This window comes from Podarcis liolepis (assembly GCF_965112155.1).
Source record: "Podarcis liolepis genome assembly, chromosome: 2".
NCBI classification, from domain to species: domain Eukaryota; kingdom Metazoa; phylum Chordata; class Lepidosauria; order Squamata; family Lacertidae; genus Podarcis; species Podarcis liolepis.
In genome coordinates, this window is record NC_139555.1 from 107,374,850 (window position 1) to 107,394,091 (window position 19,242).

General features: G+C 42.6%; 2 protein-coding genes across 2 annotated transcripts in view; both read left to right on the forward strand.

Moving 5' to 3' along the window:
• The first annotated feature begins 4,809 nt into the window (after positions 1–4,809).
• Positions 4,810–19,242, forward strand: part of LOC310701906 (olfactory receptor 2AK2-like) — a 51,917-nt gene continuing 37,484 nt past the window's right edge. The window contains exon 1 of the mRNA XM_083493414.1: positions 4,810–5,634. Coding sequence (XP_083349540.1) covers positions 4,846–5,610 — 765 coding nt within the window. The 5' untranslated portion in view covers positions 4,810–4,845 and the 3' untranslated portion in view covers positions 5,611–5,634. The remainder of the gene's footprint in view (positions 5,635–19,242) is intronic.
• Positions 10,866–11,608, forward strand: LOC310700914 (olfactory receptor 2T27-like; the record flags this gene model as incomplete). The annotated part of the gene is made up of 1 exon (XM_083490866.1): positions 10,866–11,608. The coding sequence occupies exon 1, from the start codon at positions 10,874–10,876 to the stop codon at positions 11,606–11,608; it is 735 nt and encodes a 244-aa protein (XP_083346992.1). The 5' UTR covers positions 10,866–10,873.

A 19,242-nucleotide genomic window follows, 5' to 3' on the forward strand; every position in this document is an offset into this window, starting at 1 on the left:
TTTACTGTAAAACCACTTGGAAATATTTTATGGGGCATCATTTGTAAATCGAATCAACTACTAAGTAAATGAATAACACAGGTTTTCAACAGTGCCCATTTGGTTTTTTTGGCATTGAAATGTGTAGCTATTTTCGTCACCCCATTTAATTCGGATTTATTTTCTCTGAGGAAAATCATATGTATGTCTATGGGGGGGGGGGAGGTGAATGCGTGCATAATGTGTCGAACAACCCCTTAATAACCTGATTTCATGACTGCTGTAACTTTTATTGGAATAATGCATAATAGGAAATTTTTGGAATGCCCTAAAACATTGTATAAATTCTAAGGATCTTTCTCCTGTCTAATATATAACCTTGAGTGCAGGGGCTGGGCATATTCTGGGCTGCCACTCCACCACCTCTCCTGAGAGACTGTTCCACTGACCAACAGCTGTTACTGCCAGAACGTTTTCCTGAATGTTTAGTCAGAATCTCCTTTTCTGCAACTGGAAGTCATTGCCTCGAGTCCTACCCTCAAGAGCAAGAGAAAACAAGCATCCTCCCTCTTCCGTGTGACAGCCCTTTACATATATGAATATGGCTATCATATTGCCTCTCAGTCTCCTCTTTTCCAGGTTAAACATACGCAGCTCCTTCAAGCATTCCTCGTAAGGCTTACTTTCCAGACCCTTAATCACCTTGGTTGCTCTCCTATAAACACGTTCCAGCTTGACAACACCCTTCTTAAATTGTGTTGCCAGAATTGGACACAATATTCCTGGTGTGGACTGACCAAGGTAGAATAGAGTGTTTCTATTACTTTCTCTTGATCAGGACACTAGACTTCTGTTGATGCAGCTGAGAATAGCATTAGCCTTTTTTTGCTGTTGCATCACACTGTTGACGCATGTTAAGCCTGTGGTCCACCAAGACCTGTAGATCCTTTTCACATGTACTGCTAGTAAACCAGGTATCCCCCATCCTTTATCTGGATTAAGTCCAGAACTGTCCATTTCTCCCCTATTGTCCCTAAAATGAAAAACACCAACACTAAAACAGGGACGAAGGAAAGCAGACAGAGAGAGATGCAGGCAGAAGAAAAAGGCTGGAATGGATCTGGATTGTCTCTGCAGCTTCAGCCTATGTTTGTCTCTGGAAGCAGCAGTGTGCTGATTGACTCTGGCCCCTGCAGATCCATTCCAGCCTTTTCCTTCTGCGTCTGTCAGTTTTTGTCTCCCAGCTTCATCTCCATCCATGTTCTGCTGGCCACCATTTGTGGAGAGAGATCTGAGGGGGACAGGGACTGATTTTTCTGGTATGCAGGCGAGGAGGAGAACCTTTGGACCTCCTGAAGTGCCCTTCCTCTGGTCAGATGGGCTTGAGTCTTTTTCTCTGCAAGAAATATCTCCTATTTTGGCTTCCTGAACGCATTTGTGGCTATTTTGTCACCCCCCCCCCATATTTACCTTTTCCTTGTCCCTGTTTGTTTGTCTTGACATTCCCTATCCCTTCTTCCTTTGCTGAAATAATTTTTACAGAATCCCTGGGGGCTCACCCACATGAAATAGGCTGTGCATGCCTACACAAGTGAGGAGTGTGTGTGTGTGTGAGAGAGAGAGAGAGAGGGAGGGAGGGAGAAGTCTCCCTAGTCTGCCCCCTACCATAAAACCACAAGGAGAGTCCTTCTGGATCAGCCCAGATGCCCTTTTAGCTAAGCATCCTGTTCTCACAATGCCCACCACCACATGTCTGTGAGGAGCCCATAAGCAGAACCTGAGCACAGAATAGATGAATCTTCTGCTGCTTTGTTGTCCAGTAGATGCGTAGGAACATTCACCATCATCAGCATCCTCAATATTTGCTCTGGACTAATTTTTTTTTTTGTTAAATCATTTTTATTAATTTTCCAATAAAAAATCCAATTAACATATCAAATCATAATCCAATTAAAATAAAAAACTAAAATAAAAAAGATGGAATTATCATCCAGATTATAATAATTATTTTTTTGGGACCTCCCATAGTCTGGACCTTGAAGCATATCTCCAAATCCCAGTCCCGCCTCTCCTCGTTGTTTCGATATTTTCCACATCTCGATTTTAATGCTTTAAGGATCTCCGTCTCTGGCTCTACGATTCTCAATCATGTCAGACATCACATATCCTTTCATCCATCGAATACAGCTTTATTTGTATATGTCAGAGAACTGCCATCGGCAGTCCCAAGCAAACAACGTTTGGTAACAATTAAAATAATGGTTTCGGGGCCAAATTCCCTCAGGGTGGAGCTGGTGGAACATTTCTCCATGGAGAGTAGAAATGCTGGATTGGAAATGTGCCAGGTGAGAAATACTGGTTCTGGTCTGAATGCTTCAGAATCAAAAGGCAGATATATATTTCCTGCTTCTGGAAATAGGGAGTCTGTGGAGCTAAGCAAACATTTCGCTGCAAATGTATGTTGGGAAATTTTCAGAGATATGCACGTTGCTTTATCAGGGAGCATGAATTGGTTTGTTTAGGTTTTGGAATTTTAAAAATCAAGCATGTCAAAAGGAAGCAAAGGCTTATGTAATTCTGCAGCCCTGAATATAGGTCATGGCATTCCTAACCCCTATTTTTGAATATAAAAAGAATGTGAACGTTTCTCATTAATTAAGAAGGCATTTCTCTTTGTCTCGAAGAATGGAAGGGAAATCATTTTTGTGGTAGAGTATGAATTGCCACCCCTTTGAAACTGGGGAGCTATAACAGTAGCAATTATTGTAAAAAATTAATTGATACAACAGAGGCATCATAGTTTTTCAACCGAGCCTAGGGAATTAATTTTCATTTAAAGGAACTAAAGTTTTCTCCCTTCTTGCTGTTGTAAACAGAAGCGGTCGGCAAAGGTATGTGATTCTGAACATTTGTAGAAGTCATAGTTATTCTATATTTCATTCAACTCTATAGCACCTTGGAAATCAATGGACCTAAGTTAGTCCTGGCCATTCATTTCAACAGATCTACTCTGAGTAGAACTAAAATGGGATGCAATCTTTTGCCACATGATGGTCCTTCATGCTGATTCATGATAACACCAATTTACTTGTACTTAAAAAACTTGAAAGTGTATGGTAAATAAAAAAATATATTCAAACAGGCAAATGTATGTATTCATTTAGCATATGCATATTCCTTTTAGTTATTTTCTATCCTACCATACCCTTCAGAAAAAGTCAAGGGATGAGAAACAGGTATTTTTATAAACTTGGCACTACGCATACTATTTATTCCCACATGCCGCCTATGTGGCACTTCAAAATGTACATGAGATAAAATATTCTACTAGAATATTTTACTCATGGATTTGCAGCTCTAAAGCAACAGAGCTACAACAGCCTGGCATTGGTATTCTTTAGATATATCATTGACACCGGGCTTAACACCTGCCATCCATGTCCTTTCATTTCAAACAGGAATATTTACGAACATAGTATTCCATTCTCATGCTTAGGCTGAGTTTAGGCAGGATGGGGATTCTTGTGTCTCTCTAAGAACATGATAAAGCTTTGATAAATGACCCATTATTGTGCATTCATTATTTAAATATTGAGTTTGCCCTTTATACCCATAACAGCCTGCTGGATAGGTTGGTTCAGATGTTGGAGCTATAGAACCCATCATCCCTGAGAACGGGCCAGAATCTCTAAACCTGCTCCAAATAAGCTGAGAAAGGGGTAGTGCTATGAATGTGGAGGGACAGGAACACGGTCCTTCCGGTGGTTGCATGTTAGAGATTTCCCTCCTATAGCGGTGAATCTGGATCCCAAGTGACCCATTGCCAATGAAAAAGAACTGCAATGGGCTTCACCAAAACAGCATGGAAAAGTCCCAAGCAAAAGTCCCAGGAATTAGCGATATGAAAGGAGAAGTTGGGGCTGGATCAACCTCAAACACCCTATTCTCCTTTCTCTTCTAAAACACAAGGTTGGCTGGGTTTTTAGAAATGATTCTACCATCTCCCAAGCCTTTCTGCGCCTTTTGTGGTGGGGGGAGGGGGACAGGGGCAGAACAAAAGCACCCAATCCACATTAACTGAGCAAACCGAAGCTGCGGCTATGCCATTGAATCCCACAAGCAAAATACAATGGCAAAATTCATGTTAAATTGCTGTTTTAGGCTTTGCTTTCATCGTCTGGAATGGATTAATCCTTTTCCCTTTACTTTCCACCAGAAAGCACGCCTTGGTTAAAGTCCACTTTGGTTTAAGACCAGACTTCCAGAACGGATCAAGAACGGATTAAGGTTGTAAACCAAGGTACCACTGTAGTGAGAATCTGGATGCACCCAGAGAGACTTCTAACATATTGGGCAGTATCCAGCATTGAAGATCTGCCTGCAAAATGGACTTCCATGCATTCAGTAGAACTTCCTCTTCTTTCCAGCTGCCCCATTGAACCCTCAAAATCTCAACTGGGGGGTTGGGAACCCCCCAAACATATTTTGGGGACTCTTGGAAGGGAGAAGAGGAGAAGAGGTTTTGTTGCACAGGCAGAACTAAGTGTGCAGAGCAATAGACACAATTCATTATATTAAAAACTGCTCTCCATTTTGTTATGTTATGTATACAGTGGATTCAATCCTACAAATTGGCACATCACTTCTCACAAGTCCTCTGCTTAAGTCTTCAGGCAAAACTGGGGAAGTGAAGGAAGAATGGGAGAAGGGAATATGTCATGGACTGTGTTCCTTCTGGTTGGAATTCAGCATCAAAGGTCACCTGTGGTTTTCCTTGGTGTGATCCTCTTCATGTTTATAGTAGCTCTGATAGGGAACAGCCTCCTTCTTTTTCTGATCAAGACAGACTCTGGTCTGCAGACCCCAATGTATTTTTTCCTCAGCCAACTAGCCTTCATGGACCTCTGCCAGGTTCTCTGCATTGTTCCCAAAATGACGGTGGATTTTGTAACCCAGAGCTACAGCATTTCCCTCTATGGTTGTTTTGTGCAGATTTCTGTCACAATGCTCATGGCAGGGGCAGAGTGCTTCATCCTGGCGACCATGTCATATGACAGGTATGTGGCTATCTGCAGACCACTGCAATATCCGGTTCTCATGAGGAGGAAAATTTGCAACATCATGTCAGTTGCTGTCTGGTTTGGGTCTTCTGTGCAGGCCTTCACTACTTCCCTTTATGTACTGCCCCTTCCCTACTGCAAGTCCAATGTGATCAGACACTACATGTGCGATTACCCAGCCCTTGTCCAGTTGTCCTGTTCTGACAACTTGGCATATGATATAACAGCATACGTTGGTAATTCCATGTTCCTTGTCATCCCCATCTCAGTCATCCTGGCTTCCTACATAGCCATCCTACTTCAAGTCTTCGGAGCACGATCCTCTGGAAGAAGCCACAAGGCCTTGGGGACCTGCTTGTCCCATCTCTGTGTGGTGGGGATCTTCTACATTACAGCCATTTTGACGTACATGACACCTGCCACTTCCTATTCAGCACAAAGGGCCATGATTAACACTTTGTTTTTTACCATTGTGCCTGCCATGATGAACCCTTTCATATACAGCCTGAGGAACCGGGACGTCTCAGCAGCACTGAGAAAGCTCTTTGCAAGATGTGCACTGTGTCAATGATTTCAGCAGGATACAAAATGGCAGGTACTCTCTCTTTGGAATTTATCCAGGGGCTGAAATTTAGCTGGAGAGAACTTAAGTGAGAGATTCAAAATGTGTCCAAGGGTGCTTCAGATGAACGTATTATTGTGGGATTGGTGCTACTCACGAGTGAGCAGAATCTAGAAACCAGAGTCTGCTTTAATTAAATGGTTATAAGTTGTTGTCATTGTTCATGTTGTTTTACTGTAAAACCACTTGGAAATATTTTATGGGGCATCATTCGTAAATGGAATCTACTAAGTAAATGAATAACACAGGTTTCCAACAATGTCATATGGTGTTCTTGGCATTGAAATGTGTGCCTATATTCCCCAACCCACCCCTTTTAAAACACATTTACTTTTTCCGTGGAAAATCATATGTATGTGGGTGGGGGTGGTGCGCATGCGTAATGTTTCGAACAACTCCTTTGCAATACCTGAATGTCCTGTTTGCATCATTACCACTATATGATTTGTGATGGTAGCAAAAAATGAATCCCAACATTCATACTGTAGCTTTCTTACCAGATTATAATAACATATCTTACAGGACTGCTGTAAATTTTCTTGGGATAATGTATTATAGGAAATGCTTAGAAAGCCCTAAAACGTTGTGTATATATATTGCAATAACCTTCAGTGAAAGGGCTGGGCATATTCTGGGCTGCCAGCTCCACCACCTCTCGTGAGAGACTGTTCCACTGCCCAACAGCTGTTACTGACAGAACGTTTTTCTGAATGTTTAGTCAGAATCTCCTTTTCTGCGTTAGAAGTCATTGCCTTGAGTCCTACCCTCAAGAGCAGGAGTAAACAAGCATCCTCCCTCTTCCGTGTGACAGCCCTTTACATATTTGAAGATGGCTATCATATCTCCTCTCAGTCTCCTCTTTTCCAGGCAGTGGCGTAGCGTGGGGGGTGCAGGGGGGGCCGGCTGCACCGGGGGCAACATCTGGGGGTTAGGGTTAGGTGGCGCAAATCCACAGGTTAGGGGGCGCAAATCCACGGGCTAGGGGGCACAAATTACTTGCCTTGCCCTGGGTGCTGGCATCCCACGCTACGCCACTGTTTCCAGGCTAAACATACGCAGCTCCTTCAAGCATTCCTCGTAAGGCTTACTTTCCAGACCCTTAATCATCTTGGTTGCTCTCCTGTAAACACGTTCCAGCTTGACAACATCCTTCTTAAATTGTGTTGCCCAGAATTGGACACAGTATTCCAGGTGTGGGCTGACCAAGGTAGAATAGAGTGCTTCTATTACTTCCATTGATCTGGACACTAGACTTCGGTTGATGCAACCGAGAATAGCCTTTTCCTCCTGCCTCTGTCAGTTTTTTAACCTTTTCCTTGTCCCTGTTTGTTTATCTTGACATTCCCTATCCCTTCTTCCTTTGCTGAAATAATTTTTACAAAATCCTTGGGGGCAAACCCAAATGAAATATGCTGTGCATGCCTACAGAAGTGTGTGTGTGTGTGTGTGTGTGTGTGTGTGTGTGTGTGTGTGTGTGTGTGTGACGTCTCCCTAGTCTGCCCCCTACCATAAAACCACAAGGAGAGTCCTTCTGGATCAGCCCAAAGGCCCTTTTAGCTGAGCATCCTGTTCTCACAATGCCCCCCCCCCCCATGTCTGTGAGGAGCCCATAAGCAGAACCTGAGCACGGAACAGATTTTACTTCTGCTCCTTTGTTGTCCAGTAGATGCGTGGGAACATTCATCATCATCACCATCCTCAATATTTGCTCTGAACTAATTTTAAGATGTATTTTAACTAATTGATTGCCTTTTTTTTGTTCTTATGTTCTTTGTATACTGTCTTAGTTTCCTGTTAACAGCCCTGAGCCCGGCTCCGGCCAGGGAGAGTGGGGCACAGATAAAAATTTATTATTATTATTATTAAATATGCCCGGCTGTGAGGCGTGAAGGCAGTTCCCGGCAAGGCCCTTTTCACCTGGCCTAGGGGGCAGGGCCCACACACACCCAGACCTACTAAGAGGCTCCTTATGAGCCCTGAGGAACATCGCCGGCTATTGTTTTATTGATTTATTAATTTAATATGTGGTACACCCCTTTGAGCTTTTTATTTAAAATAGAAATTAAAAATACATACATACGTACATACATACGTACATACATAAATACATATATACTGTCCAAGAAAGCATCTTCAGCATCTTCAAATGGTGAGTTTAGGAAGTTTTCACATTTGTACTGCAACAAAGTTTGGTAACAATTAAAATAATGGTTTGGAAGCCAAATTCCCTCAGGGTGGAGCTGGCGAGCATTTATCCATGGAGAGTAGAAATGCTGGACTGGAAATGTGCCAGGTGAGAAATACTGGTTCTGGTCTGAATGCTTCAGAATCAAAGGGCAGATATATATTTCCTGCTTCTGGAAATAGGGAGTCTGTGGAGTTAAGCAAACATTTCGCTGTAAATGTACGTTGGGAAATTTTCAGAGATATGCACGTTGCTTTATCAGGGAGCATGAATTGGTTTGTTTAGGTTTTGGAATTTTAAAAATCAAGCATGTCTAAAGGAAGCAAAGGCTCATGTAATTCTGGAGCCCTGAATATAGGTCATGGCATTCCTAACCCCTATTTTTGATTATAAAAAGATTCTGAACGTTTCTCATTAATTAAGAAGGCATTTCTCTTTTTCTTAAAGAATGGAAGGGAAATCATTTTTGCGGTAGAGGATGAATTGCCACCCCTTTGAAACTGGGGAGCTATAACAGTAGCAATTATTGTAAAAACTTAATTAACACAACAGAGGCATCACAGTTTTTCAACCGAGCCTTGGGAATTCATTTTCATTTTAAGAAACTGAACTTTTCTCCCTTCTTGCTGTTGTTAACAGTAGCCGTCAGCACAGGTATGTAGTTCCGAACATTTGTAGAAGTCATAGTTATTCTATATTTCATTCAACTCTATAGCACCTTGGAAATCAATGCACCTAAGTTAGTCCTGGCCATTCATTTCAACAGATCTACTCTGAGTAGAACTAAAATGGGATACAATCTTTTGCCACATGATTGTCCTCCATGCTGATTCATGATAACACCAATTTACTTGTACTTAAAAAACTTGAAAGTGTATGGTAAATAAAAAAATATATTCAAACAGGAAAATGTATGTATTTATGTAGTGTATGTATATTCCTTTTAGATAATTTCTGTCCTGCCATACCCTCCAGGAAAGGTCAAGGGATTCAAAAATGAGAAACAGATATTTTTATAAACTAGATTTCATTTGAAAGTGAGACTTGGCACTACACATACTATTTATTGCCACATGCTGCCTATGTGGCGCTTCAAAATGTACGTGAGATAAACCATTATACTGGAAACAATTTACTACGGTACTCATGGTTTTGCAGATCTAAAGCAACTGAGCTACATATCATAGACAACCTCCATCCATGTCCTTTCATTTCAGACAGGAATATTTACAAACAGAGTATTCCATTCTAATGCTTAGGCTGAGTTTAGGCAGGATAGGGAGTTTTGTGTATCTCTAAAGCATGATAAAGCTTTGAAATATGTCCCTTTATTGTGCATTCATTTTTAAAATATTGAGTTTGGCCTTTCCTTCATACCCATAAGAGCCTGCTGGATAAGTTAGAGTAAGGCAGGGGCTGCCAACCTGACGCCATCCAGATGTTGGAGCTATAGAACCCATCATCCCTGAGAACGGGCCAGAATCTCTAAACCTGCTCCAGAGAAGCTGAGAAAGGGGTAGTGCTATGGACCTGGAGGGACAGGAACATGGTCCTTCCGGTGGTTGAATGTTAGAGATTTCCCTCCTACAGCGGTGAATCTGGATCCCAGGTGACCCATTTCCACTGAAAAAGAACTGCAATGGGCTTCACCAAAACAACGATGGAAAAGTCCCACAATTAGCGATATGAAAGGAGAAGTTGGGGCTGGATCAACCTCAAACACTCTATTCCCCTTTCCCTTCTAAAATACAAGGTTGGCTGGGTTTTTAGGAATTATCCTACTATTTCCCAAGCATTTCTGCACCCTTTGTGGTGGGGGGAGGGGGACAGGGGTAGCACAAAAGCACCGAATCCACATTAACTGAGCAAACCGAAGCTGCGGCTATGCCATTGAAACCCACAAGCAAAATACAATGGTAAAATTCATGTCAAAATGCTGTTTTAGGGGTTGCTTGTCATCGTCTGGAACAGATTTCCATTACTTTCTATTGGAAAGCACACCTGGGTTAAAGTCCGCTTGGTTTAAGATCAGACTTCTGGGACAGATTAAGGTTGTAAACCAAGGTACCACTGCAGTGAGAATCTGGATGCACCCAGAGAGACATCTAACATATTGGGTAGTATCCAATATTGAAGCTCTGCCTGCAAAATGGACTTCCATGCATTCAGTAGAACTTCCTCTTCTTTCCAGCTGTCTCTTTGAACCCTCAAAATATCAACTGTAGGGTTAAAGGTAAAGGGACCACAGACTTTTAAGTCCAGTCGCAGATGACTCTGGGGTTGCGTCGCTCATATTGCTTTATTGACTGAGGGAGCTGGCGTACAGCTTCCAGGTCATGTGGCCAGCATGATTAAGTCGCTTCTGGTGAACCAGAGCAGCACACAGAAATGCTGTTTACCTTCCCGCCAGAGCGGTACCTATTTATCTACTTGCACTTTGACTTGCTGTCGAACTGATAGGTGGGCAGGAGCAGGGACCGAGCAACGGGAGCTCACCCCGTCACAGGGATTCGAACTGCCGACCTTTTGATCGGCAAGTCCTAGGCTCTGTGGCTTAACCCACAGCAACACCCTCGTCCCTAACTGGAGGGTTGGGAACAACCAAAGATATTTGGGGAATTCTTGGAGGGGAGAAGAGGAGAAGAAGTCTTGTTGCACAGACAGAACTAAGTGTGAGGAGCATTAGACACAATCCATTATATTAAGAACTGCTCTCCTTTTTGTTGTTTATGTTATGTGTACAGTGGATTCAACCCTACAATTTGGCACACCACTTCTCACAAATCCTTTCCTTGAATCTTCAGGCAAAATTGGGCAAGTGAAGGAGGGATGGGAGAGGGAAATACGTCATGGACCGTGTTCCTTCTTGTTGGACTTCAGCATCAAAGGTCACCTATGGTTTTCCTTGGTGTGATCTTCTTCATGTTCATAGTAGCTCTGATAGGGAACAGCCTCCTTCTTTTTCTGATCAAGACAGACTCTGGTCTGCAGACCCCAATGTATTTTTTCCTCAGCCAACTAGCCTTCATGGACCTCTGCCAAGTTCTCTCCATTGTTCCCAAAATGACGGTGGATTTTGTAACCCAGAGCTACAGCATTTCACTCTATGGTTGTTTTGTGCAGATTTTTGTCACAATGCTCATGGCAGGGGCAGAGTGCTTCATCCTGGCAACTATGTCATATGACAGGTATGTGGCTATCTGCAGGCCGCTGCAATATCCGGTTCTCATGAGGAGCAAAATCTGCAACATCATGTCAGTTGCTGCCTGGTTTGGGTCTTCTGTGCAGGCCTTGGCCTGTTCCCTTTATGTACTGCCACTTCCCTACTGCAAGTCCAATGTGATCAGACACTACATGTGCGATTACCCAGCCCTTGTTCAGTTGTCCTGCTCTGATAACTTGGCATATGATATAACAGGATACGTTGGTAATTTCATGATCTTTTTCATCCCCATCTCAATCATCCTGGCTTCCTACATAGCCATCCTCCTTCAAGTTCTCAGAGCACGTTCCTCTGGAAGTAGCCACAAGGCCTTGGGGACCTGCTTGTCCCATCTGTGTGTGGTGGGGATCTTCTACGTTACAGCCCTTTTGACATACATGACACCTGCTGCTTCCTATTCAGCACAAAGGGCCATGATAAATACTGTGTTTTTTACCATTGTGCCTGCCATGATGAACCCTTTCATATACAGCCTGAGGAACCGGGACGTCTTAGCAGCACTGAGAAAGCTCTTTGCAAGATGCACAACGTGTCAATGATTTCAGCAGGATACAAAATGGCAGGTACTCTCTCTTTGGAATTTATCCAGGGGCTGAAATTTAGTTGGAAGGAACTTAAGTGAGAGATACAAAATTGTCAAAGGATGCTTCAGATGAACGTATTATTGTGGGATTGGCGCTACCCATGAGTGAACAGAATCTAGAAACCAGAGTCTGCTTTAATTAAATGGTTATAAGTTGTTGTCATTGTTCATGTTGTTTTAATGTAAAACCACTTGGAAATATTTTATGGGGCATCATTCGTAAATGGAATCTACTAAGTAAATGAATAACACAGGTTTCCAACAATGTCATATGGTGTTCTTGGCATTGAAATGTGTGCCTATATTCCCCAACCCACCCCTTTTAAAACACATTTACTTTCTCCGTGGAAAATCATATGTATGTGGGTGGGGGTGGTACGCATGCGTAATGTTTCGAACAACTCCTTTGCAATACCTGAATGTGCTGTTTGCATCATTACCACTAAATGCTTTGTGATGGTAGCAAAAAATGAATCCCAACATTCATACTGTAGCTTTCTTACAGATTACAATAACCTAATTTCATGACTGATGTAACTTTTATTGGAATAATGTATTATAGGAAATTTTTGGAATGCCCTAAAACATTGTATAAATTCTAAGGATCTTTCTCCTGTCTAATATATAACCTTGAGTGCAGGGGCTGGGCATATTCTGGGCTGCCAATGAAGGAATGGGTTTCCAAAACCCAAAACTGACTGTGCAGGCAGTTTTTAAACTGCACCAAAATCCCCATTTCTCCTTAGCTAAAATGCGTAAACTTTAGCCGTTGAGCAAATGCAAAATAAGAACACAGCTCTCTCCCTTATCAGTTTGACATCAAGACTGGCCTTGACTTTACCAGTAGAACAGACACAGACATATCTTATGTTCTGACCACAAATGACGCAGAGACCCAAGTCTGGGACTAACGCCAGAGCATGTTCTCGGAAGTAGTGACCTCTTGCTCCAAGATAGGAGTAGGAACAGGAATATCCTTTTATGGTCAGGAGTGCAGGAAGGAAATCCCTTTTATGGTTGAGAGTACCAGAGCAGGAACATATGTGATGTCAACCTACGTATACAAGCTGACGTGGTTGGAAGGAGGTAGAGGGTGCCTGGAGGATATATATACTGCATGAAACTTGTCATTTCTTTGGACTTGCTGTGGACTCACCACGCAAGTGCCTTCTGCTATCCGGAGAGCAGAATAAACTCTTTCTTTGAACCAACTCGGTGTCATTTTGACTTCCTTCCTCCTGTCACGGAGCAACGCAGACCCAATCGGTGAACTCCAATAAGGCTACACCAGCTCCACCACCTCTCCTGAGAGACTGTTCCACTGACCAACAGCTGTTACTGACAGAACGTTTTTCTGAATGTTTAGTGAAGTCATTGCCTTGAGTCACACCCTTAATCACCTTGGTTGCTCTCCTGTAAACACGTTCCACCTTGTCAACATCCATCTTAAATTGTGTTGCCCAGAACTGGACACAGTATTCCAGGTGTGGACTGACCAAGGTAGAATAGAGTGGTTCTATTACTTCCCTTGATCTGGACACTAGACTTCTGTTGATGCAGCCGAGAATAGCATTAGCCTTTTTTATTGTTGTTGCATCACACTGTTGACATTTGTTAAGCCTGTGGTCCACTAAGACCTGTAAACCTTTTTCACATGCACTGCTTGTAAGCCAGGTGTCCCCCATCCTTTATTTGTGCATCTGGTTCTTCCTGCTTAAATCCAGAACCATACATTTGTCCCATATTGTCCCTAAAATGAAAAACACCAACACTAACACAGGGGCCAAGGAAAGCAGACAGCGAGAGATGCAGGCAGAAGAATAAGACTGGAATGGATTTGGATTGGCTCTGCAGCTTCTGCCTGTGTTTGTCTCTGGAAGCGGCAGTGTGCTGATTGACTCCAGCAGTGGCTCCTGCAGATCCATTCCAGCCTTTTCCTTCTGCCTCTGTCAGCTTTTGTCTCCCAGCTTTGTCTACATCCACATTCTGCTGGCCACCATTTGTGGAGAGAGATCTGAGGGGGGCAGGAACTGTTTTTTGTGGTCTGCAGGAAAGTAGGAGAAGCCATTCCATCCTTGGACCTCTTGAAGTGCCCTTCCTCTGGTCAGATGGGCTTGAGTGTTTTTCTCTGCAAGAAATATCTCCTATTTTGGCTTATTGAGCGCCTTTGTGGCTGTTTTGTCTGTTGTTGTTGTTTTTGTCTTTTTACCCTTTCCGTGGCCCTGTTTGTTTGTCTTGACTTTCCCTATCCCTTCTTCCTTTGCTGAAATTATTTTTATAAAATCCCTGGGGGCTCACCCAAATGAAATATGCTGTGCATGCCTACAAAAGTGTGTGTGTTTGTGTGTGTGTGTGTGTGTGTGTGTGAAGTCTCCCTAGTCCGCCCCCTACCATAAAACCACAAGGAGAGTCCTTCTGGATCAGCCCAAAGGCCCTTTTAGCTGAGCATCCTGTTCTCACTATGTTCCCCCCCCCCCATGTCTGTGAGGAGCCCATAAGCAGAACCTGAGCACGGAACAGATGAATCTTCTGCTGCTTTGTTGTCCAGTAGAGGCGTAGGAACATTCATCATCTTCACTATCCTCAATATTATCATATATGTCTGAATGTGAGGCGTGAAGGCTGCTCCCGGAAAGGCCCTTTCCAACTGGCTTAGGGGGCAGGGCCCACACTCACCCAGACCTACTAAGAGGCTCCTCATGAGGTCAGAAGAACATCGCCAGTTTTGCTTTATTGCTTTATTGATTTAATATGTGGAACACCCCTTTCAGTTTTTAATTAAAATATAAAGAGGTATAGAAATCAAAAATCCATCCATCCATCCATCCATCCATACTGTCCAAGAATGCATCTTCAGCATCTTCAAATGGTGAGTGGTAGAAAGATTTCACATTTGAACTGCAACAAAGTTTAGTAACAATTAAAATAATGGTTTGGGAGCCAGATTCCCTCAGGGTGGAGCTGGCGGAGCATTTATCCATGGAGAGTAGAAATGCTGGACTGGAAATGTGCCAGGTGAGAAATACTGGTTCTGGTCTGAATGTTTCAGAATCAAAATGCAGATATACAGTATATTTCCTGCTTCTGGAAACAGGGAGTCTGTGGAGCTAAGCAAACATTTCGCTGTAAATGTACGTTGGGAAATTTTCAGAGATATGCACGTTGCTTTATCAGGGAGCATGAATTGGTTTGTTTAGGTTTTGGAATTTTAAAAATCAAGCATGTCAAAAGGAAGCAAAGGCTTATGTAATTCTGCAGCCATGAATATAGGTCATGGCATTCCTAACCCCTATTTTTGAATATAAAAAGAATGTGAACGTTTCTCATTAATTAAGAAGGCATTTCTCTTTTTCTGAAAGAATGGAAGGGAAATCATTTTTGCGGTAGAGGATGAATTGCCACCCTTTTGAAACTGGGGAGTTATAACAATCGTAATTATTGTAAAAACTTAATTAACACAACAGAGGCATCACAGTTTTTCAACGGAGCCTTGGGAATTATTTTTCATTTTAAGAAACTAAACTCCCCCCCCTTCTTTCTGTTGTAAACAGAAGCGGTTGACACAGGTATGTAATTCTGGACATTTTTAGAAATCATAGTTATTCTGTATTGCATCCAGCTCTGTAGCCCCTTGGAAATCAACGGACCTCAGTTAGTCCTAGCCATTAATTTCAACAGATCTACTCTGAGTAGAACTAAAATGGGATGCAATCTTTTGCCACATGATGGTCCTTCATGCTGATTCATGATAACACCAATTTACTTGTACTTACAAACCTTGCCAGCGTATGGTAAATAAAAATATAATTTGGAACCGGAAAATGTATGTATTTATGTAGCGTATGAATATTCCTTTTAGATAATTTCTGTCCTGCCATACCCTCCAGGAAGGGTCAAGGGATTAAAAAATGAGAAACAGATATTTTTATAAACCAGATTTCATTTGAAAGTGAGACTTGGCACTACACTTACTATTTATTCCCACATGCTGCCTATGTACTTCAAAAGGTATGTTAGATAAACCATTCTACTGGAAACAATTTATTACAGTACTCATGGTTTTGTAGCTCTAAAGCAACTGAGCTACAACACTAGTATTCTTTAGATATATCATAGACACCTGCCATCCACATCCTTTATTTAAACAGGAGTATTTACAAACAGAGTATTCCATTCTCGTGCTTATACTGAGTTTGGGCAGGATGGGGAGTTTTGTGTATCTCTAAAGCATGATAAAGCTTTGAAATATGACCCATTATTGTGCATTCATTTTTTAAATATTGAGTTTGCCCTTTCCTTCATACCCATTACAGCCTGCTGGATAGGTTAGAGTAAGGCAGGGGCTGCCAACCTGACGCCATCCAGATGTTGGAGCTATAGAACCCATCATCCCTGAGAACGGGCCAGAATCTATAACCCTGCTCCAGAGAAGCTGAGAAAGGGGTAGTGCTATGGATCTGGAGGGACAGGAACATGGTCCTTCCGGTGGTTGCATGTTAGAGATTTCCCTCCTATAGCGGTGAATCTGGATCCCAGGTGACCCATTTCCACTGAAAAAGAACTGCAATGGGCTTCACCGAAACAACAATGGAAAAGTCCCACAATTAGCGATATGAAAGGAGAAGTTGGGGCTGGATCAACCTCAAATACCCTATTCCCCTTTCCCTTCTAAAACACAAGGTTGGCTGGGTTTTTAGGAATTATCCTACCATTTCCCAAGCATTTTTGCACCTTTTGTGGTGGGGGGAGGGGGACAGGGGTAGCACAAAAGCACCCAATCCACATTAACTGAGCAAACCGAAGCTGCGGCTATGCCATTGAATCCCACAAGCAAAATACAATGGTAGAATTCATGACAAATTGCTGCTTTAGGGGTTGCTTTCATTGTCTGGAATGGAGTAATCCATTTCCCTTTACTTTCCATCAGAAAGCACGCCTTGGTTAAAGTCTACTTTGGTTTAAGTCTGGACTTCCAGAACGGATTAAGGTTGTAAACCAAGGTACCACTGTAGTGAGAATCTGGATGCACCCAGAGAGACTTCTAACATATTGGGCAGTATCCAACATTGAAGCTCTGCCTGCAAAATGGACTTCCATGCATTCAGTAGAACTTCCTCTTCCCTCCAGCTGCCCCATTGAATCCTCAAAATCTCAACTGGAGGATTGGGAAGCCCCAAACATATTTTGGGGACTCTTGGAGGGAAGAAGAAATCTTGTTACACAGGCAGAACTAAGTGTGCAGAGCATTAGACACAATCCATTATATTAAAAACTGCTCTCTTTTTGTTGTTTATGTTATGTGTACAGTGGATTCAACCCTACAATTTGGCACACCACTTCTCACAAGTCCTCTCCTTGAATCTTCAGGTGAAAACTGAGCAAGTGAAGGAGGGATGGGAGAGGGAAATACGTCATGGACCGTGTTCCTTCTTCTTCCTCCATGCTGATTCATGATAACACCAATTTACTTGTACTTAAGAACCTTGCAATCTTATGGTTAATAGGAAAAATATATTCAAACAGGCAAATGTATGTATTCATTTAGCATATGCATATTCCTTTTAGATAATTTCTATCCTGCCATACCATCCAGGAAAGGTCAAGGGATTCATTTGAAAGTGAGACTTGGCCCTACACATACTATTTATTCCCACATTCTCAACTTGTGGCACTTCAAAATGTAGATGAGATAAACCATTCTACTGGAAACAATTTACTACAGTACTACAGTACTCATGGTTTTGCAGCTCTAAAGCTCTAAAGCAAATGAGCTACAACACTAGTATTCTTTAGATATATCATAGACTTATATAAGTCTTTAGATATATCATAGGCTTAACACCTTCCATCCATGTCCTTTCATTTCAAACAGGAATGTTTATGAACAGAGTATGCCATTCTCATGCTTAGGCTGAATTTGGGCAGGACGGGGAGTTTTGTGTCTCTCTAAAGCATGATAAGCTTTGAAATATGACCTATTATTGTGCATTCATTTATTATATATTGAGTTTGCCCTTTCCTTCATACCCATAACAGCCTGCTGGATAGGTTAGAGTAAGGCAGGGGGCGCCAACCTGACACCATCCAGATGTTGGAGCTATAGAACCCATCATCCCTGAGAACGGGCCAGAATCTCTAAACCTGCTCCAGAGAAGCTGAGAAAGGGGTAGTGCTATGAATCTGGAGGGACAGGAACATGGTCCTTCCGGTGGTTGCATGTTAGAGATTTCCCTCCTATAGCGGTGAATCTGGATCCCAAGTGACCCATTTCCACTGAAAAAGAACTGCAATGGGCTTCACCGAAACAACATGGAAAAGTCCCAAGCAAAAGTCCCACAACTAGCAATATGAAAGGAGAAGTTGGGGCTGGATCAACCTCAAACACCCTATTGCCCTTTCCCTTCTAAAACACAAGGTTGGCTGGGTTTTCAGGAATTATTCTACGATTTCACAAGCATTTCTGCATCTTTTGTGGTGGGGGGAGGGGGACAGGGGTAGCACAAAAGCACCCAAGCCACATTAACTGAGCAAACCTAACCTGCTGTTATGCCATTGAATCCCACAAGCAAAATACAATGGCAAAATTCATGTCAAATTCCTGTTTTAGGGGTTGCTTCTCATCATCTGGAATGGATTAATCCGTTTTCCATTACTTTCTATGAGAAAGAACACGTTGGTTTAAGTCCGCTTTGGTTTAAGACACCATCCATTATATTAAAAACTGCTTTCTTTTTGTTGTTTATGTTATGTGTGCAGTGGATTCAACCCTACAATTTGGCACATCACTTCTCACAAGTCTTCTGCTTAAGTCTTCAGGCAAGCGAAGGAGGAATGGGAGAAGGAAATATATCATGGACTGTGTTCCTTCTGGTTGGACTTCAGCATCAAAGGTCACCTATTGTTTTCCTTGGTGTGATCCTGTTCATGTTCATAGTAGCTTTGATAGGGAACAGCCTCCTTCTTTATCTGATCAAGACAGACTCTGGTCTGCAGACCCCAATGTATTTTTTCCTCAGCCAACTAGCCTTCATGGACCTCTGCCAAGTTCTCTCCATTGTTCCCAAAATGACGGTGGATTTTGTAACCCACAGCTACAGCATTTCACTCTATGGTTGTGTCGTGCAGATTTCTGTCACAATGCTCATGGGAGGGGCAGAGTGCCTCATCCTGCTGACCATGTCATATGACAGGTATGTGGCTATCTGCAGGCCGCTGCAATATCCGGTTCTCATGAGGAGCAAAAACTGCAACATCATGTCAGTTGCTGTCTGGTTTGGGTCTTCTGTGCAGGCCTTGATTTCTTCCCTTTATGTACTGTCCCTTCCCTACTGCAAATCCAGTGTGATCAGACACTACATGTGCGATTACCCAGCCCTTGTCCAGTTGTCCTGCTTTGACAATTTTGCATTTGATATAACAGCCTACTTTTATAGTTTCGTGATCTTTTTCATCCCCATCTCAGTCATCCTGGCTTCCTACATAGCCATCCTCCTTCAAGTTCTCAGAGCACGTTCCTCTGGAAGGAGCCACAAGGCCTTGGGGACCTGCTTGTCCCATCTGTGTGTGGTTGGGATCTTCTACGTTACAGCC